General features: G+C 42.4%; 2 protein-coding genes across 5 annotated transcripts in view; one reads left to right on the top strand and one right to left on the bottom strand.

Moving 5' to 3' along the window:
* Nucleotides 1-16,583, top strand: part of CREB1 (cAMP responsive element binding protein 1) — a 40,111-nt gene extending 23,528 nt beyond the window's left edge. For both annotated transcript variants that reach the window (XM_032113757.1, XM_032113756.1), the window contains 5 exons: nucleotides 855-955; nucleotides 3,779-3,921; nucleotides 5,347-5,529; nucleotides 6,941-7,091; nucleotides 9,999-16,583. In XM_032113757.1, the coding sequence (XP_031969648.1) occupies nucleotides 855-955; nucleotides 3,779-3,921; nucleotides 5,347-5,529; nucleotides 6,941-7,091; nucleotides 9,999-10,143 (723 nt within the window). In that variant the 3' untranslated portion in view covers nucleotides 10,144-16,583. The remainder of the gene's footprint in view (nucleotides 1-854; nucleotides 956-3,778; nucleotides 3,922-5,346; nucleotides 5,530-6,940; nucleotides 7,092-9,998) is intronic.
* On the bottom strand, nucleotides 4,362-23,783 carry METTL21A (methyltransferase like 21A). 3 transcript variants are annotated; one of them, XM_032113760.1, is made up of 4 exons: nucleotides 23,510-23,688; nucleotides 23,268-23,308; nucleotides 22,241-22,352; nucleotides 20,711-21,190 (listed from the first exon to the last, which is right to left on the bottom strand). In XM_032113760.1, the coding sequence occupies exons 3-4, from the start codon at nucleotides 22,323-22,325 to the stop codon at nucleotides 20,793-20,795; spliced, it is 483 nt and encodes a 160-aa protein (XP_031969651.1). In that variant the 5' UTR covers nucleotides 22,326-22,352; nucleotides 23,268-23,308; nucleotides 23,510-23,688; the 3' UTR covers nucleotides 20,711-20,792. The 3 variants fall into 3 exon arrangements, with proteins under 3 accessions (XP_031969650.1, XP_031969651.1, XP_031969649.1); XM_032113759.1 differs by lacking the exons at nucleotides 20,711-21,190; nucleotides 23,268-23,308 and adding an exon at nucleotides 4,362-7,644 and having other exon boundaries at nucleotides 23,510-23,783; XM_032113758.1 differs by lacking the exon at nucleotides 23,268-23,308 and having other exon boundaries at nucleotides 23,510-23,772.
* Nucleotides 23,784-24,600: the final 817 nt, after the last annotated feature.

Raw genomic sequence — 24,600 nt, 5'->3', positions numbered from 1 at the left:
ATCAGAGACTGGCAATGAAGCCATGCCTGGAATTCACCTGATTCAATGCAGATCCATTGTGTTTTGATATTCAGAGCCCAGTAGCACACAGTCAGCCTTGGACATATTCAGGTCCTCTCTCTGACGATTGTGAAGTGTGGGTGCCAGCAAGAGTTTTGAGCCTTTAGGAATCTTCTCTACAGTGCATAAAATGTCAGGCTGTGAGCTCTGTTTCTCACATAAGCATCATTAGCTTTTGTATATTTTGTCATGCACATTTGTAATTTAAAATTATCTAAATTACTTTAATATATTTTTATTTTAGCTTTCCTGCATAAACATTTCTCTTTTTTTAGCACAGCTATTCAGAATTGCAGCACTACATTATTTTTTAATATCTTCATATATGACATTTTCCTGGAAATTTCCCCTGTAAAAGACAGTCTCTCTTTAACACATCTACCTCATTATTTATAAATTGATGTTTCTTCAGTATTTTATTCTTTGTTTCCAAACGTTTCTGCTATCTTAATTTGATTTAGTTATTCTCTCCCTTAATTTTACTAAAAAATCTTTGTTTCCTTGCAATGGATGAAAACAAAATACCACAGAAGACAAAAACTGAATGGTACTACTGTTTATGTTTTCTTATTGGAGTATTTAAATTATAAAGAACATTCTGATGGGTAGATCACTGACTGTGATCATCCTTTCCTGGATCTGTTACTAAGCAGTAACTTTCTGTTCATTGTCTAGATAGAATACTTGCATTGTGAATACTTACATTCTGGTGTTTTTCACAGGATGTCAACATTTCCTTAAAATAAAGACATTGGAAGGGTCTTGTTAAATTTGATTGCTGTTCTTACTTACAGATCTCCACTATAGCAGAAAGTGAAGATTCACAGGAATCAGTAGACAGTGTCACAGACTCACAGAAACGAAGAGAAATTCTTTCCAGACGACCCTCCTACAGGTATGGAGGTTAAAGCAGAAGCATCTTACTTGATGGATGGATGCATTCACATGGAGATACAAACAGTGGGCTTGTATAAATTATTTTTAGATTTACCATTTAACTGAAATCTCTCTTCTATAATGTCTTGGAATTGGAATATGGAATATGTCTGTGGAATAGGATGTAAAGAGATAAGCAAATAGAAGGAGGAGGAAGAAACCTCAGCATTTATATTCACTTGAGACAGAAGTGAGCTGAGAATATGCTAATTGCCACATTTCAGAAAATTGAGGTATCATTGTGCTAGATGCATTAGAAACAACTTTAATGAATACTTAATGCCCAAAATACACTGAAGCTTTGCAAAAAGTGACTTCTGTGTAATCTGTAGTCTGCAAAAAATCATCTCTACTGGTTTTCAGTATTGTTGAAATGCTAGCACCAATCAAGCTTAATTCCTTTCTCCCATGAGACTTAATGAACATGTGATGTTCCATAGTTCAGAGAGAATTTCTGCTTGAGCAAAATCATTTGTATTCAAAGTTTAAGTCAGTGTATGAGTTAAATGTAGTGAAAGGCATCTACTGTCTCTGTTTCTCATGGCAAATACCTCTGGCAAAACCAACTGAGGTTCTCCTTCACATGGTGTTAGTCATGTTACTTTTTTAATCAATAGCCTTCGTACAGCTTTTTGTGTCTGTACTAAATCCCACTTCCATTCTTAAAACATGCTAAATAGCATTAAGGAACAGCTCTGTGGTTCCATAGGTTTTAAGTGACCTGTGGGTTCCTGCTGATTTAGAAAATTCAGATGCTCGTTTTTTTCTTTATGAGCATAGCCTTGGAAATAGAAGCTGGACTGTAGGCCTGAGCATATCTCAACCATGATACTTTTTTAGCACTTGGGAGATTATTCTGTACCTTGTCCAGCAGCCCTTCAAGGCTGTTCTGCTGAAGATAGTGAAAATCATTGCTGAAGACCCCTAGCCATAACAGATCTGGGAAAATGTTTTTATTTGTGAGGAGCAGTGTTAACTTCAAGGCGACCACAGACTCCTTTCAGTCTGCTTCTGCAGCAAGACACTTGATTTTACTATATATGGCAGAGTGGCTGTATATGGTGCGAAAACAAAGCTAAATAAACAAGCAACAAAACTGAGAAGAGGGTGCTTGTGCATGCTGACTTCTCATTGAGAAGGCCTCCTTTGCATGCACTGGTTCCACAACACAGCCTCTATCTTCAGACCAGATTGTGGTGACTCAGGAACACTTGGTAACTTCTAAAACTTTTATATGCAGCTCAGACTCTGGGCTGGTGTTGGTTATGTTGGAAAGGCTGAGCCAGACCACTTCTGTCTTCAGTGACTTCCTAGCTGGCATTATTCAACCTGCTGTAACTGGCCCCAGAAACAAGATAGGTGCAGATATGTTCACAGAATTGAAAGCTATACCTCTTCCACAAAGACTCTTCTGTGATTCTGCTACTAAAGTACATCGTATATTCCATGTCAGTTCATAGCTCCTGTATTTGTAAAGCTGCCACCTTATCTTTTACCTTAAATCCATCTTTATGATGGCAAAGGTAGGTTTTAACCACCATGTCATAATGATAGGAGGTTAAAAAGTGATTTTTTTTATCTCTTTTGATTTTGTTCTTCATCATCCCTGCTCTCTCCATATTTTTTCATCTGTTTCATTCACCTAGTTTCTGGTCTAACACCTAGATTGCAAACTCTTTGGATGGGAATTTTTTATTTGTCCAAGCGGTTCTTCACAGTGGTGTTCAATGCTGGGGTTCTTGAATGCGCACAAAGTCAAAACAGCAGCAGCAAAGCTCTGTTGGTCAAGCTGCTAAGCAGAATGAGTACTCTCCTCAGAGAGCTTCATACAGGTGTTCTGGCTCCCACAGCCTTAGGATGCTTGTATAAGAAGTTAGTGTTGTCTTGGAACGTGGAGTCTACAGCTGTGTTTGCTTCATCCCACTGTGAGTTCTAGTGCCAGTCCACTGGAAAACATTGGAGAAGAATTACAAAAAATATTGCCCTTTACCTGAAGGCATTACATTTACCTAAGGGCATTTACTGCATTTTGCAGTGACATAATAGAATATGCAAGCAGTGAGAAGGGCTTGACAGTCCTCTGAGGAAGGACAGTGTTTGATCTCAGTGATGCAAATTGCAGTGACTGTAGTGGTCAGTCTGCAGTCATGTTCAGTGGGACCTGTAGCAGTGATGTTTTAGAAGTTTTGACTTTGGGTAATTAGCTCATGGAAATAATGAAAAAATCTGTTCTTTCCTTTACCCATGAACTTTCTTAGGCAAGGCACCTGTGAACATAACTGTGAGACTGTTCTCAAACACTTGGTATTGTCTCCCAGGCAGGTGTTAAATTATGAACTGGTTGCTCTCTGCAAGTATTCCTGCTGACTCCCTTGGTACTTAGCTGTCTGGCTAAGGTGTTTATAGTCTTTGAAATGGAGCAGTTCCCACCAGTGAGGTGACAGGTTCTAACTTCTTTTCAAATGTTTGTATAGCTAAAAGCAGGAAACAAAAATGGATGAGAGAAACATGCTCTGAAGAAAAAGGGAAGGTTGTGATAGCTGTATCGTGGGTTTTGAGAAGCACAGCTGTTCTGTGCTGGCTCCCTTGTCCATCACTGCTTGGCATTTTGAACAATCCTCTCCAGTAAGAGTTTGAAGATAGTGTGTGGTTTTCATTCTGCACTCATATTTTCCTTACTGGCTTGCTGCACTTCACAGTTTTCCCCAACATTGTGTATCAGATAGACTATTTTTCTCCCCCAATTTTTATTAAAATCTCTACAACACACTGTCTTTGCCAGAAAAATTTTGAATGACTTGTCCTCAGACGCCCCAGGAGTGCCAAGGATTGAAGAAGAAAAGTCTGAAGAGGAAACAGCAGCACCTGCCATCGCCACTGTTACGGTGCCAACTCCCATTTACCAAACCAGCAGTGGGCAGTACAGTATGTAGTCTGAATTTCTCAGTGGTGCTAGTAAGTGGGGATGAGAAGATGAAGAACTATTATTTCTATAACCGTTGTTTGGACTAGGACAAAGCAGGAGGTGAAAAAAAGTTTATTTTGACTGATAACCAGGCCTTTTAAACACATTTCTATTGTAAGCGTTTGAAAGGCTCAGTTAACATTCTGGGACTGCTTGCCACTTGGTGCAGCTAGTGTATGCTGAGGCAAAATAAGAACTAACTATAATGCTATTATAAACTTCTTCACTTCAGGAACTAGATGGGGGAATTCAGAAGTTTCTTTTCTTTCTTGGCAGATTATTAACACTTGTTCACGAAACTGTAACCTCATCATTAGGAAAAAACATGACAGTCTGCAATTACATTTTTAGAAAGTCTTGAAACAATGAGAATGTCAACAACCTTAATATATATCATAAGTACATGTTTCTGTGTTTATTTATAAGATTTTATAGAGTCAGTGCTTTGACTTGAAGAATGATTGAGGATATGGCAGTAAAGATAAAAGACATGCTCACATATCTCACACAAACACATACAGTAGGAGACATACAACACATACAAAAGGGAGAACTACTTGTTTATATCTGTCTCTTAAAATCTCTGTAAAATTTTGTATCTCTGTTTACTCCTTAGCCCCTTTGCCTTGTACCCTGCTTAATTTTGTTGAAACAGATGTGGTTGCTTCTGATTCCTATTATAACTGTAAAATAACTGCTTGTGCAGACACTTGAGATTTTGTTGTGTCTGAATACAGGAACACAGTGAAATTCTGTGCAGTCACAAAAGGGGTGATGTCCCAGTATACCTGCATGACAGGACTGAGGGAAAGAAAGGGGAAAAAAACAGCAAAGTTAAGAATGCCTAAACCAGACTGTACCTTTATGAATGAAAAAACAGCCTAGGAAGGCTTTGAGGAAGTTGTAGAGAAGGAGGGATACAGTCAGCAGGAAAAAAAATGCCAAAGCAAAGGAAAGTGAAACACAAGATGGATAGCAGTAGCAGCAGAGGAGACTGAAGGGCATAAAGCACAGAGGATGAGAGGAATTTCAGATGAGAAGAAAAAGTAAGGACTGAGAAAAATAAACCAACCAAGAAGAAAATCTTAACTAACAAATTAAAAAATATTCCTGGGGAAGGATTGTAGCTCCTCTGTGTGATGCTGTTTTATTAGAGAAACTAATTTGTATTTTAGGCTGTGGGTTTTGGCCCTCACAAACATTTGAAAACTTAGCTTTCAAAGGATGATTTCTTTCATGTGCATTGAAGCCACATGTTTGATTTGGGGGTGTGTTAGTGTTCAAAGGATTTATAGCTCAGATCAGTATTCTTCCATACCTAGGTTTCTGTAAGTTAGTGAATAAATTAGTGTCTTAAATGCTGGGTTGATTTTTTTTGTCTGCAGTTGCTATCACCCAAGGAGGAGCAATACAGTTGTCTAACAATGGCACAGATGGAGTACAAGGTCTCCAGACATTGACAATGACCAATGCAGCTGCAACCCAACCTGGCACCACCATTTTACAATATGCACAGACCACAGATGGACAGCAGATACTTGTACCCAGCAACCAAGTTGTTGTACAAGGTGAGAAACTTCACAGGCAGTCATTCTGTGTAATATTTTCTCCATGCAGATATAAGTTGCCAACCTGACTCCCTCAAATGTGTCAGGAAACAGAATTAACAGCTTTGGCACAGGTAAGTCCATAAAATTACTGAAATTTTGGACAAAGCTATTTGTCACATTTTCTTAAAGCCTCTTCTGTTAGATTGGTAAAATTGTGGATATTTGAGGTTTAATATATTTATTTTTACTTTTCCATGCTGTATTTCCTGCATTTTGTCCACACAAATTTTTTTATATGTTCTGCAAAAACTAATACCGCTTTAGAGTTCTGAGTTCTCCCATATCTGCAACAATAGGAAATTTAAAGCAAAGCATTAAAGATAGGAGAGAAGGATGTTTGATTCTTTCTAAAAGGACACTTCAATTTATTAGTAATTTTTTCCTCTTTTCAATTGCAAGTCATAATTCCTTCCCACTGTGACTTTTGTAACTAGTCACTGAGTGAGTGACTCAATCAGTGAGTCTTGGAATCACAGAATTATTTAGGAGAGTGCCTTAAGTGATTATTTGGTCTAGCCCTCAATTTGGCAGAGCTATTTTCTCTTAGAATAAGATGTGGGGGGCTATTGTATTAAAATACATATTTTGGTTTATTAAAAATTGAGGGGTATTACAAAATTTTTTATTGAAAATAACAGCAGAAGGGTACCCCCTGCTTCTGTGATTGTAAAGTAGTTCATTTGAAAGTTATCCAGTGAAGAGTTTACCAGGCATCAGTAAAAATGCATAGCAGAGAAGAATACTACTGGTGCATTGATCTTCTTTTTTGTGTTCTTAAGGACATCTAATTTCTTTAGGTGGTATTGTGGTTATTTATGAGCTCAGGCAAAATTAACACACTCCTAGATTACAATAAAGACAAGAAAAGAAAGCTAAGACCTTGCTTATTTTAGAGAAGCAATAGAGTGCGCTGTCCTCCTCTTGTGGGCATAAATTCTACATTTTTTCACCTTTTTTTCTCTGCTAGATACTTACATATGCAGTTCCTCCTTTTGAAGATAGACTTTCGGAGCATAGCTAGAAAATAGTGTTGACCCCATCCTTCTCTGGAACTGCTAGAACTTCCCGAAAACCAGAGAAGTACAAAGAAATACACTGAGGGAGAAAGAAGCACAGCTATACTGCAAGACAAATCAAGCTATCAAGCACAAGTGAAGACTTCTTCAGCAGGAATGCCCAAAACCTTGCATGTATTATTAAACTAAGTGTGAGGTATCATTGATGGCCCAGATGATGGCCGTCCCTCCTGAGCTGTGGCCCAGGGTGCACGGTTAGAGAGATGACAGGTCAGAGAGGTGAATGGGTGCTCTCCACAGCACGTGTGACAGCGCTGTCACCAGACTGATCCTGTTCCCGTGTGTCCCTGTAGCTGCCTCAGGAGATGTGCAGACCTACCAGATCCGCACCGCCCCGACCAGCACCATTGCACCAGGAGTAGTCATGGCATCCTCTCCAGCACTTCCAACCCAGCCAGCAGAAGAGGCCGCGCGGAAGAGAGAAGTGCGTCTGATGAAGAACAGGCACGTATATTCACATCACTTCTTTTTTCCCAGTCAGCTCTAGTCAGGCCTGGAGTGTCAAGCACTAAGAGTCCTGATCTTTCCTAGTCATGTTATGAAATGCTTTATGAAGAATTTGCTTTTATTTAAAGATGCAAAGCAAAGATACACATCTACTAATGCCGTGTGTTGTGACTGTGAAACCTTGAGTAAAGTGTCAGACTCACTCTGTGAGGTACGTGAATTTGGTTGTTGCAATAAGGAGAAAAGTAATTGGTGAGATATTTGTATGACTGCAGATATGTTCTTACAAACACCAAGATGAGTTGCTTTTTTGGAGTTACTACATTCATGTGGTTTCCTTTCCTGGATTCTTTCCCTTAGCCTCCTGCATGCATTCTCCTTGCTGCTGGCCCACGTGTGCTCTTCGTGAGTACTTTCTTGATTGTCTCACTTGGTCTTTTAGCTGCTCTGGGTTTTCTCCTCCAGGGGCAGAAAGGCTCAAGCAAAGGCTAAACGAGCAGCTATTCCTTTTGACTGAAGTCTTGTGGAGCCAGTCGTAGCAGCAGACAGGCTGAAAGAAAGATAGAGAAGACTTGATTCTGTAGGATTCAGCTTGTGAGGAGGAACAGCTAAGCTTACATAGGTGGGAGTGGGTGGAGGTAGCAAAGGAAGGGAGCAGTAGGGAGAAGGTGGGCACGATGTTCCTGAAGTCTGTTACTGTCGGAGTGGGAAGGGGTGGGCCTGAACTGACCCATCACATCAAGCCTTAAACTCTTATCCACAGGCCACAGATTGGAGCCTGTGTGTTGTACTGTAACACTGGGAACACAGTGCTTCCCACCCTTCTGAGCAGGGGAAGCCCCCTGAGAGCCTCGTTAACTTCATCTGTCAGTCCGAAAAAACTGATGTTCACAAAAAAACCAGGTTCATTTATCTTCTCTAGGTTGCTGTGCTGTGAACACAGTAGAAACTTACTTGAGCAGACCCAGTGCTTATGCGAGGGGCTTTAATGAAGGAAATAATGCTGAACAGCAGAGTTCACTTTTTTAAAAGGTTTTTGTTCTCCCTTTTTATATAGTTTTCTCCTACGGGTGAATAGTAGATAGTAGATACCACCCTTTCAGGCTCTGCATTTGAAAAAAATTTAATTAGGATCACAGAATACCCTCATTTAATCATCAGTCTTACTCTAGTAAAAGAAAGCTTTTGTGTTTGTGAAAGCCAAGAAAAACAATGGGGCATTACCCCACTTGAGTTAAATCGACAGCTTTTGCAACAGTATCATGTTGCATGTGGTGCTTTTAGGCTGTCTGCTTAATAGATACTTGCAAATCTAAGCTCCATAGCAAAGTGGGGAAAAAGGATAGAGAGGCAGATGGTAAGGTGGTACTTATTGGAGGATTATAGTGTAAATATTCATAGATATTATTGTGCAAATTTTCTGTATAAATTTTACATTTTTAAAGTTCTCTGCAAGTCAGTATAATTCCGGCTGTTCATAATGAACAAATAGCACACACAGACTTGAGGTGGCTTAATATACACAGCCTAAGCTGGAAAAAAGTCACAGAAAGAAAATGTTGTCACCCAAGGGGACATGTTAGTAGTTTGCACTGGGAGGCACTCCCTGATCCAGTAGTACTTAATGTTTTGGTACCAGCCCAAAATTACTTAAATTCTAAATGTTACACTTGGCTTACTGAAGCACTGCAAGTATGTGAAATTGTATTTGACAAATGAATACCTGAGTCCTTTCAGGGCTTACAGACTATGTTTTCTTCATCCTGTCTCATTTGTGGAGCTGAATTTCAAAAATTACTTAGAGGCTTCTTATCATTTAGGTCCTGGAATGCATTCTTTTTTTACAGCTACTATTTATCTAATAAGGAAAGGCACTGGGTTCTAATTTGTCCTCTCATTTCCCAGAACACTGACTGTCTCACCAGTCTGTGTAGCGTTTGCAATGAAGGGGCACACAGACTCTTATTTTTGAAGCTGTTCTGCTTTGCACCTGAAGGTTCAGGGCAAACAAGTGTGTTTATTTCCATGTGTCTGCAGAGTGCTCCTTGGACAAGTTGCACTGCAGGAGGAGAGCCCTCTGCCTGGGCTCCCATCTGCCCATGGCATTAGCCTTGTGCTTACTTTGCACATTGGTGCCATTGTGTTGCTGTGCAGGGTAGCTCCTGCCTTGGTGTTCCTGCCTTCAGGATGCTCAGCAGCACATTAATACCTTTCTGGTATTTTTCACTGGTGTTCTTGGTATGTTACCAAGTTACCTACAGGCAGCTCACTCTTTACAAGCAAGACTTAGAAGTTTGACTATCTTGAGGTCTGTTTTTGGCATAGCTGACAGGGACTAAAGAATTATATGGTTCCTAGTTACTGTTTATTTTGTGATGTTTTTATTTGAGTCATTAATATTATTGCAGTGATCCAGACATCATTATTAAAATGAAAGCCTTGCTCAAGAGCAGATACACGAATGCTCTAAATAGTGCTTTTTTGCACCAGTTGATCATCTTGTTGGACTGCAGCAAAGGGAAAAGTTAAAGACTATAAAAAGAATAATAGATGATAATAAAATCAGTTAAATTATTGCAGCAGCACTTGACTCAGCCTAAAGGCTCTAATGTAAATCCTGAAAGCAAAATTTTATCACTGAATAGGATCCTTTTCTCACAGAAACAGAATTTTATTGGTGCTGTCTTACTGGGATCTCTATGTTGAAATGATGTGTGGATCTTGAGTTTGTGTGATTTGTGAGGAGCAGTTATGAACTCGGTGTTTTTTCCTCACTTGCATTTCTTAACAATACCTCCATATGCTGAAAATGGCAGTACTAGTAAAGGTTTGCCTGAAAGCAGTTAAGTAGCCCATGTCTGCAAATGATTGTTCTGGGTTTCAATGGCCTTTTTTGCTTTGCAGAGAGGCAGCACGTGAATGTCGCAGGAAGAAAAAGGAGTATGTGAAATGTCTAGAAAATCGAGTGGCTGTGCTTGAAAACCAAAACAAGACACTGATTGAGGAGTTGAAAGCACTTAAGGACCTTTACTGCCACAAATCAGATTAATTTTGGATTCTCATTTTCACTTGTCCAGTTGGGATAGAGACTGGTTCTGGCTATACCCAGAAAGACAAAGTAAACTTTTTATTTTCTAAACATTTCTTTTTTTCTATGCGCAAAACTGCCTGAAGCAACTACAGAATATACTTCATCTGTGCTTTGCATCAAACTGTGAATGTTCAAGTACTTGCCTCCACTTCTCCCCTTACAAGATGAATTTCATCATCAATCTCAGCGTGAAGAAGAAGAAGAACAGGCTTCTTTCTCATCTCCCGATCCTCTTCAAGGAGTAACAGTGGTCACTTGGGAAGTTACTGTGGGGAGGGTCCTTTTGTAAAGATGTCAAGAATTTGTGCTGAGCTCTTTCCATTGCCTTAGAGACAGAACCATCTCAGCCTCTTGGTCCAGACAACTGTGGGCCGCATAGGTGGAGCATGCATAGTACAATGAAGCAGCAATGGTTGCCAAATTGGTTTCACACATTCACGATAAACTGTACAGACACACGGCTAAGCAGCATGCCAAACAAAGGGCGCTTCACTGTCACGTTCTTGGTGTGGAGATAACAGACCTTTTTCAAACTAGCCCAGGAGGGGGGTTGATTTGCAATCTCTATTAAGCCCTCCTGGACTAGTAAAACCTTCTCCATACCTCATAAACAAATGCATTGAAATGAGCTTCACTGGTCAGTTGTTGCTTCTCATAGCTTATGTGTGCACGTGCATTCAGCATTCTGAATGCACAGAAAACAGACACCAACTTCATAGGATATAGGTTGGGAAATTATATTTGGATGGGAAAGAAAATAATTTTTAAAAAGATGCAATAGCGATATTCTGAAAACAGTCACATAGGAAGCAGGGGTAACACATGAAAGCACTACCTATTTGTATGCAGAACAACTAAGCAGTTGAAGCATGGCCAACTCCACTTAAGTACTCCCTGATGACAGTATGGTCTGTGTCCCAAGTCCTCTCAAGCAATGAGGTTGTTTTTATTTCCCTACCACTGTCTTACGCAATGGAAATTACTGTACTCAATAGAAATATCAGCCTGGTTTGCTAAATTCTTTTTCAAACTTTGAGGTTGCCTTCTATACATAAATTAAATTGCAGTATGACAACTACTAGGACAATCTCAAATATTAAAGAGGACTTCAAACACAAATATTCCAACTCTGCTTTGCAAGGGACAACACTGATTATTTGAACCTGGCCAGGTTAGCTAAACTCTTAATTTATTTGGGGTATTTTTTCATGGTAAGGGTCAGATTTACTGAGTAATCTATTCCTGCAACTAAAATTACTCATGTGCCTCAGATGTTTGCAAGATCAATTTTTTTTCTGTGCACTGAGGAACTGTGATCTTCCCCAGATTTATGATGTTAAAAAAGGTAGATCATATTTAAAAAAACTCTGTACTATGCATTAGGACTTGAAAAGAATCATGCTCAAAAGGAACCAAAAAAGAACGTCAAGAAGTTGTCAAAAAGAATGTGTCCAAAAGAATCATGTGTGGTTTGTGTACTGGCCCTCTGAAGCCAGGCTCTCACTATGCTAACTTGGGTCATTTGATGGAGTAAGTTTACTTTGGTCTTCTGGTCAAACTTCTATGTATAGAAACATGGGTAAGGCTCTGGTCTATACTAATGCCTTGCCTAGCAGAGTATTAGCTAATATTTTTTCCCATTCACTCTGTCTGTTTTTAAGATAAATTTCACACACAAGCTTCTAAAAGGTTATACAATCAGTGTGACGTTACAAGAAAAATACTTGGAACACTCTGGGCAGTTGAGTCTCAAACACCTAAGCAGTATTAAAAGTTCTAGATTTCTCATTTGAGAGGGCATTCAGTTTCCAAGAGACTTAATTTAAAAGGAGCAGGGCTAAACTTACAGCATTATTGTTAAATCTAGAGTTATCAAGAATTTCAAATTACATTTGTATTTCAAGAAGAGAACATAAATATCAGAAATATGACATAATTCACTTTCACAAGTTTTGTGGGGGTTTATAAATGGTCTATTTTTATCTGCCATAGAGAGTTGATTTTTGTGTTTTTATTTAATGGGAAATGAATCTATTAGTTAGCAATGCAAATTTAAAGAAGACCCTAAGTTCTCAGCAGTGCTTTTATAAAAATTATCCGATTCTTAAAATTGGTGAATACAAATACATAAAACGGTTACATTTTTCAGAACTAGTACTGAAGCAGAAATGTTGATAATGCAGGAGTCATTCTTGTAAAACATGAAGCTCATGGTGGCCTCATTTGCAATTGCATGGAATGGTTCCTCCAGCTTTGAGAAACACAGAAGAGGCTGTCTATGCCCACATTAAGGCTGTTTCTTTTGTAGAACATCTGTTTGCAACAACATGAGGTTTTGCTGTGAACCTGAGCAGGGCAAGCTGGGCTCTGAGGGCTGTCTAGTGGGTAATAAACACTGCCTAGAGCTTGCTGATAATCACTGGCCACAAAGCCTGGGGGCTGAATGGGCATGGGAGCCTAAAACAGTGCCCGGGTGGGTTTCTCCTAATACAGAGTTGGTGCAAATTTGTGTGGCAGTGAGCGGAGAGCTGTGTTACCAGTTTGTCTGTGTGTGGTCTCCAAGTGGCCTGCTGTGGTTTTAGCCTAGACTTCATTAGCAAATAAAGTTTCGCTAAGAAAAAGAATGTAATTTAAAGTACATAGGGGTCTGCAAGAATCTTATTTGTGCTGCACTGAGGATTTAGGGACACAAATTTATTTAATGAAAATTATAAATTACAATAATAAAAAATGTATTAGACCAAGTACAGGGCTGGCTAGGCTACCCATACATGCTTTACTATTCATATTGACCCAAAAACGGAAAGAATATGACACAGGAATCCATTCCTATGTTATTTACCAAGTAGTGAGGTTGGGGTAATAAGCTTCTATAAACTAAGGCCATTTGGAAGTAGGATGTAAATTATGCTGACAAGGGGGAGGGAGGATTAGTTTTATATCTCACGGTTGTGAGTTTTCAAGAACTGATAGCCTGTTTTACCTGAAGAGAGGGTTAGAAAGGGCTAGATCCATTATGTTCATAATAAACAAGAATTGGTTTGAAATATAATTTTTGTAATGTCATTATTTTGCAAAACAACAGCACCAATCAGGCAGTTAAGATATTGTCAAAGGTGCTCTTTTAATTTAGATATTCTTGGAAAATACATATGTATAATATATGTACATATATATATATATACACACAGTATATAATCTACAGCTCTGAGAGCTTTTAAGTCAGGAATGCTGAGTATTATAGTATATGGAGGTCAGAAAAAGAATTTTTACTTTTCTGTGTGTGTCTGGGTGTGTGTGGATGTGTGTGTGTGTGTGAAAGCTTCCCCTCACCCCAGTAGCTCTGGGCTGCGTTATTGTAGCGCTTATTACTGATTTGTTTTGTGCTGTTTCTCAGTTATCCATTTTCAATAATTTTATTTCATCTTTCGTGGCTTTTGTGAGGCTTATTTTTTATTGATGAAGATTTTTGAAATTACATAAACAGTTGTTTTACAACCACCACCACCCAGAGTAATTCACTTTCGTGCTTTTTTTCTCTTTGGCAGCTATATATCAAAGGCAAAACATTTGGAAAAGTTATTAAGGTGTTATTTTCTAAAGGAACCACTGGTAAGACTTGTGTTTTCCTCCTGGGGTGGTGGCAACGCATTCTTACTTAGGCAGCAATTTCACCAGCACTGGGTAGTTGCCGGCACCGTTGCTTGTATCCAAAAGCACAATTTTAGCCTGTTGTGCTCGTCAGGACTGCTCAGACACCTGTAGGTCAGGCTGGCCTGTAGTTGTTGGCATTTGCATTGTAGATCACTGTCTTCTCTGGTACTTGTACATCGGTCAGAAAATTGGTGGGGTGTTTGGAATCATAAAGAGGCTCAGGAAAAAAAAAAGATATAATAAGGAAAAACAGCCCTGATAGTTTCTGACCTGAATTTGTACTGCAGGTTGCTTTTTTTAAATCTGGGCTTCCAGTAAACTGTAGCAGAAAGTTAGTTCTGTTAGTGAAAACCAGCACCTGCTTTTTTATTTTTATTTTTTCATTTATGGTAGACAGTGCTTTTTGTGGTTTAAAGACAAGTCCACCCATCAAAGCAAGTTCAATATCAGTGGTTGCAAATCTATGACAGTTCATAGAGGATTTAATTGATTTTCTAAGACCTTGTTTTTATTTTAATTTTTGCGCCCTGGAGCCTGGTTAGTGATGTAACATTTGCCAATGATCCAACCAAAAGGTCATGTATTTATTTTTGTTACACTATGTTCTTTGTAAATGCTTAATTAAAATGTGCACTTTTTAAAAAAAAAGAAAACAAAAAACCCCAAACAAAATACAGAGAACAAAATTTAAGATAAATTTGGTTTGTTTGAGAAGATTTCTGGCATAATTGTTGTAATCCTGCTGCCTGGACACAATTCGCTCGTCTCCCCAGCAGTTGACTCCTTCTGTGATTTAACTTGCAGATCAGCACCTGGTGCCCAGCAGGCATTGCTTCAGAAGAGCAGGAGAGCTGAAGGGGCAAGAATCAAGCGTGTGGTGTCTCAGAGCAGTATGTAGAGGATGGATGTGAAATTATTTTTAGAGTAGAACTAGTTCAGTGATCCCATGTGGGAAAAGGATGTTAATTTGGAAGGAAGGCTAAACTATTTTTCAGCCACTTTATTCCTCTTTTCTTAATTTGAGATTTGTCTGCAGATTTTACAAGCTGCATTCCAAGAAAATGAATCAAAAGGCTTTCCAATAATTTGACACCAGGAAGTAAAGGTACACTGACAATGTGTCACCCTGCTTGAAAAGCACAACCACCTTTCTTTTGCAGGAATATTGATAATTCAACTATAACCCTGAAGTCTGTCACTGTGAGCAGGTTTTAAAAAGCATACAGTACATTGATGGTTCTTTGTCGTCTGTCTGGGAACCTTTTTCTGAGCTGTGTAATTTGCTAGCTGTAAAGGACACAATTTTACAGAAGCCTGAATGTATCCTGAAGCTCAGTTGGTCTGGAAGGAGCCAGATTGGTGAGAGAGGGTGCTGAAATCCACCTACTGTGTGCTTGTGACAGGTTCAGGTCTGCAGATAGGTAGGCTTAAGCCTGTGCATCTTTGGGGAAAAGGGACCAGATCCAGGTGGTAAAGAGGGTCTGCATTTCAAGTGTTTTGCCTTGGAATGTGTTTTTTAAATGTATTTAAGCTGTGGCCTGCAAAGAGATGTGCTTGGGCTGATTTGCATAGCACAAATTGAAGAGAGTGACCTGTTTGCTTTCTGGCACTGCAAGTGCAGGTTTGTGACTTGCTCTGTGGTGAGTTCAGGGCTCGCTTTCAGCAGGAGAGGCAGGAGCAGTCAGCTGTCCTCAGGAGCTGTGTGCTGGCAGGGAAAGGGCCAGGGCCAGGCTGGAATGACCCATGGCTGGCACACTCCATAAGCTGAGTGTTCGTGCACTCAGGACTCGAGCAGTCGGTTCACTCAGCCTCAGCTGCGTATTTCTCTAAATGAGGGGATAGCTGAGTGAGAGCATGGGGAAGGCAGGCCTTGAGCCAGTCATGTATCTGGAAATGGCCACTCTTATGAACTAAGGACGTTTGGGTGCTTTCCACAAGGTATGTTTTATCCAGGTGCCACTCCATTTTTTGTGTGTTTAATTACATTTATTTATATGAAAACATTAATTTTAAAAAGTTCTACAACTTCAAGTTTATATGAGATTTGAAACTGTGCTGCTTATAATGGATTTCTTGGGATGGGAACAGGGCAAGAAGAGGTGCTAGTTGGCAGCCAACCCCTCCACTGACTTTGATCCACAGATTGCTTGTTCAGTTCAAAACCAAGTTGTTTCTACTCTGGATTTATAATTTGAAATTGTTTTGAAACAATGTTTTTCAGGGAAGCTTCCAGAGCGAGGGTTATTATTCTCCCTTTGTAGTGTAAGCTGGAAAGAGTATGTTCACCTCATCTGCATTTCTGATTCTTTACCCAAACCATGTCAGCACAGAGCAGGGTATTTGAGCTTGACTCCCACATACTTGTGGAAGTTAAAAGACTAAATGAAAATCCATTATTGGGGGGAAATAAATTCTTTTTTACATCTCCCCAAAAATCTAGAAACATCCCTGTTGTGTTCTGTTCCTTTTTTTTTTTTTTTTTTTACTTTTTTTTTGTGCTTTATCTGTGTTCAAAAAAAATGTACTGGGTTATAATGCATTTTATTAACACTATGTACATATTAGCTGCTTTGTGTTTCAGAATGGTAGTAATTGCTTTGTATATTAAAGTGATTCTTGTGAATTTGTGAATTATTGTCATAAAGAAGTGCTTTTTCTTACTGTAACCTTTGTGGTATAAACTGTCATAACTCCCTTTTTACACAAACATTTATGTGCAGTCACATAAACATGCTTTAAAAAACTCTACAAAGTCTCTTTTTTGAGCAGGATGTTCCATTTACACTAAATTTAGTGGCAAATGGTAGGTAGAGGAATATGGGAAAAGGTGTATTTTGAGCAGTCTATGGTGTCCTCTCAATCTCTGGCCTGCCCTAAGTATTCATAAGGTATTCTCCCCAAAGAGAAGGCTTTTTTAATCTTAATTGAATTAGATTAGTCAGAGGTTAAGTCCTGAAAAACAAAGTTTCTCTTCCTCCTGATATTTTTAAACCTGCCTTCAGTATCCATTCTGGTGGCAGTTCTGTTGTTTAATAATGTCTGAAAGGCTTACGCCTTTCACAGTTTAAGTGTGCTGCATGTCTCACTTTTAAGCATTCCTGTAAACCATGTACTACTGATCTTAATAACAGAACAGAAACAGAAGGCAGCAAACACTGCACGGATCGCAACCCTATTATGTAATCTGCAAGGCTGGATCCAAATACTGGGATGGAAGCCAGGAGAGAGAACAAATTCAGCACTGAGGTAAACACACCTCCAGTGAAATCAAGGGGAAGCAGTAAGGTCAGCTCATTACAGCTGGGATTTTGTAGGTTTTTTTAATGCCATTCGTGTTCTTGCTCAGAAAAATCTCCAGTAATGAGGGAGAATCCCAAGCAGGGGTTAGTCCCTGAGATGAAAATGCAGTTTGGCTTGAATTTTGCACTGAAAAGAACTGGGTAACACAGGTCCCTGTGTAGTCCACTGGTAAACCTGATTCTTCTGACACTGCTGTACCTTAAAGCTCTTTGTCCATAAGATGCAGAGCTGAATCTCATACTATGTATCTTAAGATCAATCAAACACTACCTTAGTTGCAATGACATTTCAGAAAAGTTTGTTTTCTTGCAAAATGGCATGTTTCAGGGATGGTTTCTCAGTCCCACACCATGACTGTGTCTTATCTGGTCACTGTTCTGTGGCTTGGACCTACTCCCTAGAGTGAGTGAATTTCTCAGGAGACAATTTGTGCATTGCCCCACTACTCAGGGACACATGCCAAACACAGCCTTCCTACAGACGAGCTCAGATCACCTGTTACAAAACAGGACCAGTGCAATGGAACCACCCAAAGGAGAGTGGGATTCTCTAGTGCTGGGATGAACAGGGTGACAGAAAGTGCTTGGGCAGGGTGTTAGTATCAATTGCCAGACAGCTGCTGGCAACAGCTGTTGTCATGCATCATCTCATACTAGAGCAGGAGCTCCCGTGGGAGCCGTGGGTTGGGACACTGGAGTTTGCAGGTGTCAATGCAGAGGGCTGCTCTCTCTGCTCACTCACCAGCAGTTACATCTCTGCTACTTCTGTCCTGCACGCCTGGCGTGATTCACTCATGGCCTGACTCACTCCTGACCTCTCCCTGAAGGTAAGTGTGATGGGAATACAAAAAACCTGTGAAGCCCTGCCTGGGACAACAGAAGGCAGCGCTCACTGCCTGGTGCACGTGGGTGTCAGCACTGCCCAGGAGGGATGGACTGCAGGTTTCAGCTGAGTTACTGTTACCAGGGTTGATGCCTGCCCCTAAACACTGTACCTTTAAATGCAACCACAACTGACACATACATGGTTGTGGCCTAACTGCAATATTCCTGGATCTGGTCTGCTAAATCTAACAACCTGCACCCCAGCAGCAGTCAGAGAAGGTGTCTCCTTGGGGGTGCCACTTGCTGGGCTGGGGAAGGGCCACCAAGAGCTCAGCTCTGCAGGTCAGGGGCAAGGCACTCACCTGAGCTGCCAGTGCCATCTCGTGCTTTTCTCCAGAATTATTTATGGGCAGTAGCATCACTTCAGCCTTCAAACATACTCCCTTGGGTGTGCATACAGCTGCTGGGTAACAGCAGCGTGGCAAAAGAAGCCAAGCCTGGTCTCCACTGGCACATGCCTGCTCTGGCAGGATGGCTGGGCTGTAACAGCAGCAATGGGAAATCTGACACTGAAAACTTGACAAGTAGAAAGAGATGGAATTAAACTGATTTGTTTTAAAAGTACAAAACTGTTTCTAACACTAACGTCAAAACAAGGCCTGGGGCAAAGCCCCCTTCTTCGAAGTGTGTAGGTTGCTGCACCAGGCTTTATTCTGTGCTGTATTCTGTGCTATTTGAGCAGGCTTTTTAGCATGTTCCTGCTATGGCAACAGTGCAAGCTGCTATGGCTGTCAGTACTGCAGGCTCCAGCCTCCTGTGAGGGCCGAGCATGGCCAGGCTTTTCCCGCAGAAAAGTTCCCTTGGGCACTGACGAGCCCAGGCACCAGCACACGGCTTTCTGCCAGCTCCAGCCCGAGGGGAGCCTGAGCTACAGATGAGCCTAATGCCTAATCCCAGATGAGCCTGGAGACAAGGAAACACCAGTGGGGAGGAAAAGGAATAGGAGAGGTGAGAACTTATAGCCACACTCCAAAAACTAGAGCCAGAGAGAGTGGGGAGAGCTCATAATTCTTTTCAACTATTGCTCACCAAGCTGATAGGACAGAAGAAGCTACACCTAACACATGAGAGCTCATCTCATGATCTGTTTTCAATTAAAGGTGCTGTCTTCCTTTCCCCAAACTGACTTCAACTCGTTTCAGGCTGCGAATTCCCAGCCAGCCGCCTAAGAACTGTTTTAGTGACACCATGTGGCTTCTGAGGATACTGTTACACCAAGTGATTCAGAGCAGCAACTCCCAGACTGGGTCCGAAGCCAAGCAAGGAACTTTGCTGAGAACATGCAAGACGTGCCACGGATGAAGCACAAACCTTAATGGTAAATGTGTCATTTCCAGATTACAGTCAGTACTGCACTTCTGGTCCACTGACCAGGAAGTATGATGGGAGCAGAAATGACATAAAGTTCCAAAATGTCCATGGCCCAAAGCAGCTGCTGCTTTGTTCTGCTGTTGCCAGTGCCAAAGACAAGCACATGCTCCAAGTCTGAGCCTGCCCTGAGGCTTTTTGAGTTTAAGTTTAAAGCAAAAAAGCTCCACATCCACACACACAAAAAAAGTAGTAAAGCAATTCCTGCGTTTAGATATGTAGATATCTTCTGTTCACCCATTGTTTTCATCAGTTTCATCCTTCCACCACTAGAAAGAGAAGGAAGTCTGCTGCTGGTGTGAGCTGGACTCCCAGACCTTGCGGGATAAACACACAGATGTATTTTACAAGCTCAAGGTATGAAATCTGTTACTCAGGACAGTGTCTTAACTACCACTGTGCACTGAAAGCACACTGAAATCTAGACACTGCCCCAAGCTCCCAAGTAATACAAGAGTAAGTACATCCCCTGCTACAGAGGCTTTACAGAGCACCCTCCTTTCCTAAAACACAGCTCTCAGAGACAGAGGGAGCACAAACAAAGGCACAAAGTAGAACATTATCTAACAGTACTTTGAGAGTCAAGGACTGATTTGATATTTTAAGAACAACTTGAATCTCCTTGTTGCACTTTCCTGGTGGCACATGTGCATGTGTATCTCCTCCAAGGAGCCTTGATCTGTGTGAGCAAACTTGTCAGGGACAACTCAGAAACCACAACTGTTTTGGTACTGCAGGCGTAGCCCACTCACTTGCAAGTCAGGTAAAAATTGATTTCTAAGCTGGCTTACTTGGCAATCCCTGCTCCCAGTGCCCCTCCAGATCTTGTTCTTCGTTTCACTGTGCCTCTTCAGTGCAGCAGTGACAGCAATAGAACAACTTTATAGCATCTGCCTTTGATTCTTTTTGCCCTTTAAGTGGTTTCTTTTACCACAACTTCTAAGATGCAGAAGTCCTGAAGAGTTAAAGCATTTAGAGCTGGAGCATTAGCTTTTATTTCACCCGCTCTTACTCTTCAGGAGTTAAGGAAGTGGTAAAGGGAAAAACCCCACTGTAATCTCTTTAAGTTTTCCCCAGAAGTTGTGTGGTTTGATTTCAAACAAGATACCTTTTGACATAACAATTTTGGTGCAGAAGATTTCTGCAACTTAAATCAGTTTAAAAAGTTACATTTGATAAAAAGACAGTGGAACACCCTATACAACTCTACTCAGAAATGAAGCAGAGGTTCAATATGCAGAATGATCCTTGCTGTATCAGACCAAGTGATCAGTCAAGACCATCAGAACAAGAAGACAGTGAAATAACACAACTGCAACTTCATGCTTAGGAACGAGTGTATTGAGTAGAAACAAAGGGAAGAATTGAACAGCATCCGTGGGTTATTAACAAAGCACAGAGTCAAAAGTCATCCTTGCGACTACCCCTCTGTGCTTTGTAGATATGAACATCCTTACTGGAATCATAATGGACCTCGTATACAGAGAAACGGTCTCTCAGCATCTTCAAGAACTTGAGATCCCGTTCATAGCGGATACGACAGGAAAGAAGAATCACAGTTTGCTCTGAGCACAGGTGCTCCAGCGTCTGAAGCAGTTCTGCAAATGTTTCTTCCAAATAAACAATGTCTGCACCCAGGACGAAGTCAAATGCTCCTGGAGGGAAGTTATCCAGGTCTTTTCCCCATGTCAGCTCCTTCACCACAGCTCTGGGACGTAGTTCAGGGGGTAAGTTTGCCTGCACGTTTGACTCCAGGAACTCCAGTGCTGCCGCCCTGTCTGTGATGGTAACACGGGCACCTAAGGGGGACAGGAGGACACGGCTCACACTAACAGTCCATGTCCCTCAGTACAGCATGTGGAATACAATGCTCTAACTCCAGCAGGCTCCTTAGTTCCTGTTAAACATTAACAGCTCCCCTGAGCTGCTTGATTAAAAACAAGCAAACAAAAGAACATAACAAGCAAACCGCCCCTCCTCCATCTACAGACATCCTACTCTTCATCAGTCACTTAAGAATATAAAGTGTACTCTACATGAAGATTAAGTTGGGTAGGGGGAAAAAGCATGTTTTCTGGTGCTTTTTCCTAATGCATGAAAGTCAAGGAGTTACTTTTAGCCTTTCCATAGTAACAAAAGAATAAATTACAGGGGTTGTTACAATTAACCTGCTCCAATTCCATATTTTTCTCTAGGAGAGAGGCGGCTAGAGAGCCTCTTTCACAGGTCAGACAAAAGTTGTGCCTGTGTGATTTTGCATGGCATGACTGTATTTTGTCAAACTGCTTTGTTTCTATTATTTCAATAGGCACCTTTCAGAGCCATTAGAGCATTGAATTACAAAGTTAACCTGGGAAAGATAGCACAAATTTAACATAGTACCCAGTTTCAGCCACAGACAGATCAGCAGCAAATCACTTCACTTCTCCATGCCCTGGCTTCCCTGTCTGCAAGACAGGCTAATGCAAGGCTTATGCAGGCTCAGAGAGTGGTTTCTGTCTGTGGCTCTAACTGCATCCGAGGACAAGGGGAAGACGGGAAGCATAGCACTTGTTCCCTGGGGGGGGAATAGCTGCAGAGCTGAATGCTGCTGAGCTGCCTGCCATGGCAACAGGCGTCAGCCTTAACAGGGTCCCGCCATAAAGTAAACTGCAGTGGCACCATCACTACAACAAATATCGCAGCAGGCTCTCAAGGCTAACAAGGAAGGAAGATGACTCAGAGAAGAACCATCACAGTTCACACATGCAGCTTTGGTGCTCACTTCTATACCAGGCATGTACATGTAGAAAGGCCAGTTTTACTACAGTTGTGAATTGCTTTAAATCAGACAACAAAAAAGCCCTTACCTAGTAATGTGACCACTATTCCCAGCAATCCAGTTCCAGCTCCCAGCTCAATCACAGACCGATCCCTGAGATCAATGCCTTCCATCTCCAGATAAGCACACAGGACAACAGCCTAAGCCAAGAGACAAAGGCAGTTAAGCACAGGGCTCATTTCAGTCATACTGAATACAAGGTTTCTGGTTTAACCTGAGAGAGAAGGTTATGGGAAGGGTCAGGTGCTTCAGGTCTGCATCAAGACTTTGTTGAGCCCTTCTCTGCCTCCTGTGTGCACATGTAGTCTTTTTACGTTTTATGGAAGTTTTTCATAGAGTTTTATGGAAAACTCTTACTGGCAAAAGGAAAAAAGAACCACAGAGGTTACAACTTGGATATGGTAACTGCTCCACGAATCCCCAAACGTGACAGGAGATAGAAAGAGTTGTATTTGGAAAGGAAAAGCTGCAGGGTTGTCAAACACAAGTAAATGAACACAGTATTGCAGAAGTCCAGAATAAGGTTTCATAGTATCTTGTATGGTATTTCAGAAGGTTTCTGCACAACACTGGCATGCCTTCGGGAAGGATACTGGGAAAATAAAGTGAACCAGCTGGTTCTATCTAGCGTGTTATATGTAACATAGATCTTGATAAGGACCTCTCCCCACAGCAAGTTCCATCAAAGCTGATGTCCAGAAAAGATCAGCAGCCCTGTACACCAATTCATTTAAGAAGTTTGCTAAAAATGCTATGCTTCTTCTTTTAAACTAGAGACAGAAGTGCAGTTTGTGTGTGGACTGAGATCCAACCCGATGGGAAGCCCTTGGATTCCTACAGTGAGGCTGTCAGCTGCCCTGCAGCCTCGGACCCGCCACAAACCCCTCTGTTTTGGACAGTTCTTATCCCCAAGATGAAGTTTATCAGCAGTCCTGCTTGAGGCTACAAGCAGTGGAATCCATGCTGTGCTCTGAAGGGTGCCAAGCTAACATCACCACCCACTGTAAAGAAATAGGTGAGAGTTATCCTGAATATTTCCTGTATTGGGTACTTGCCGTGCAGGGTTTAGATTTTCCCTTGCGTTCTTGCAGGATCTCTTACGGGGGAAGAGGGAAAAATAAAACAGAGTTTAACATTTTCTTTCCTACCATTAAAAAAAAAAAAAAAAAAAAAAAAAAAAAGCGCCTTCCCTTTACAATTCAACGTTAAATAATTTTCTACGGTGACTCTGAAAGCTCGGCAAGAGACACAGGAGGCCACCGAGTGCAGAAAAGCTCCGCTGGCCATGAACACCTACCGCATCCCAGACCACGGCCGCCACCCCCAGCCGCCGCCAGTCCTGCTGGAGGCGGATGGTGCGGCTGGCGAAGTGGAAGGTGGCCGAAGGCCTGTGCAGCTGCCGCGCTGCCCAGCCGCCTCCCTCCTCGTAGGGCACCATGGCCATCGCGCCGTCGGCGACCACAGCCCCAGGTCCCGGCTCACCGCGGCCTCGGCCGCCGGCTGGGCCCTGCTCGAGCTCCGCGCTGCCCCGGGGCCGCCGCGGGGACAGGCCCGGCCCCTCTCCCGGGCCCGGCCCGCCCGCTCCGCCCGCGCCGCAGCCTCGGGGCCGCCGCACAGCGCCCGGCCCGGCCCCCGCCGCCGCAGCCAGGGGCGGGCGCGGCCTCTCCGCACCGCCCGATGGGAACGGCGGCGCTCAGCGGCAGAGCCGGGCCGGTCACGTCCCGGGTACGCAGGGCCGGGCTGGGCTGGAGGGTCCCCGGAGCGCTCCTGCCCCCGGCCGCGGCGGGAGCGGGGGCCAAGGCGGCAGGCGGGGAAGGGCCGCGCCCACGCCCGAACCCGCGAGGGCCCCGGGGCGGCCCGAGGGGAGAAGCCCCGCGCTGCCTCCTGCGGGAGGCCGGGCCCGGAGGGGCTCCTCGCCTGCTCACAGCCACTGCCTCGCGGAAAGGTACGGGGAGAAGGGTGTCACGCCCTGTGGGACATTGTTAGCTGTCCCCGCAGCCTCCCTGTGGTGCCAGCCTCTGGCTTTTGCATCGGGGGCGTTTGAAGTCAGTGCCGGGAAAGGCATTTGTCCAGCCCACCAGCCTCATCGTCCATTGCTCCATGGAGAGCATTCTCTCTGCAAGTGCTCATCACAGCCTGGAAGCGGTCCCTCAGGCGCTGGTAACCAGCGCAGAAACACCGCAGTTCTTGTGCTTCTCAGTCGAGTGCTGACCAAAGCAGCACAGCCAGAGCTGCTCTCGGCTGGCAGCGTGGTGGAAACGCTCCCCGGCGCTGTTTGTGCATGGGCTTCTCTTCACCTTTGCCTCCATTTAATCTCTTGTTTGGCAAAACAACACAGTGCTTCTCTCCTGTGTTACTTGAACTAGCTCCAAAGACTGCTAAAGGCCA

The sequence above is a fragment of the Corvus moneduloides genome, chromosome 7 (genome assembly GCF_009650955.1).
Source record: "Corvus moneduloides isolate bCorMon1 chromosome 7, bCorMon1.pri, whole genome shotgun sequence".
NCBI lineage: Eukaryota > Metazoa > Chordata > Aves > Passeriformes > Corvidae > Corvus > Corvus moneduloides.
This window is presented reverse-complemented; position numbering and strand designations above follow the sequence as displayed.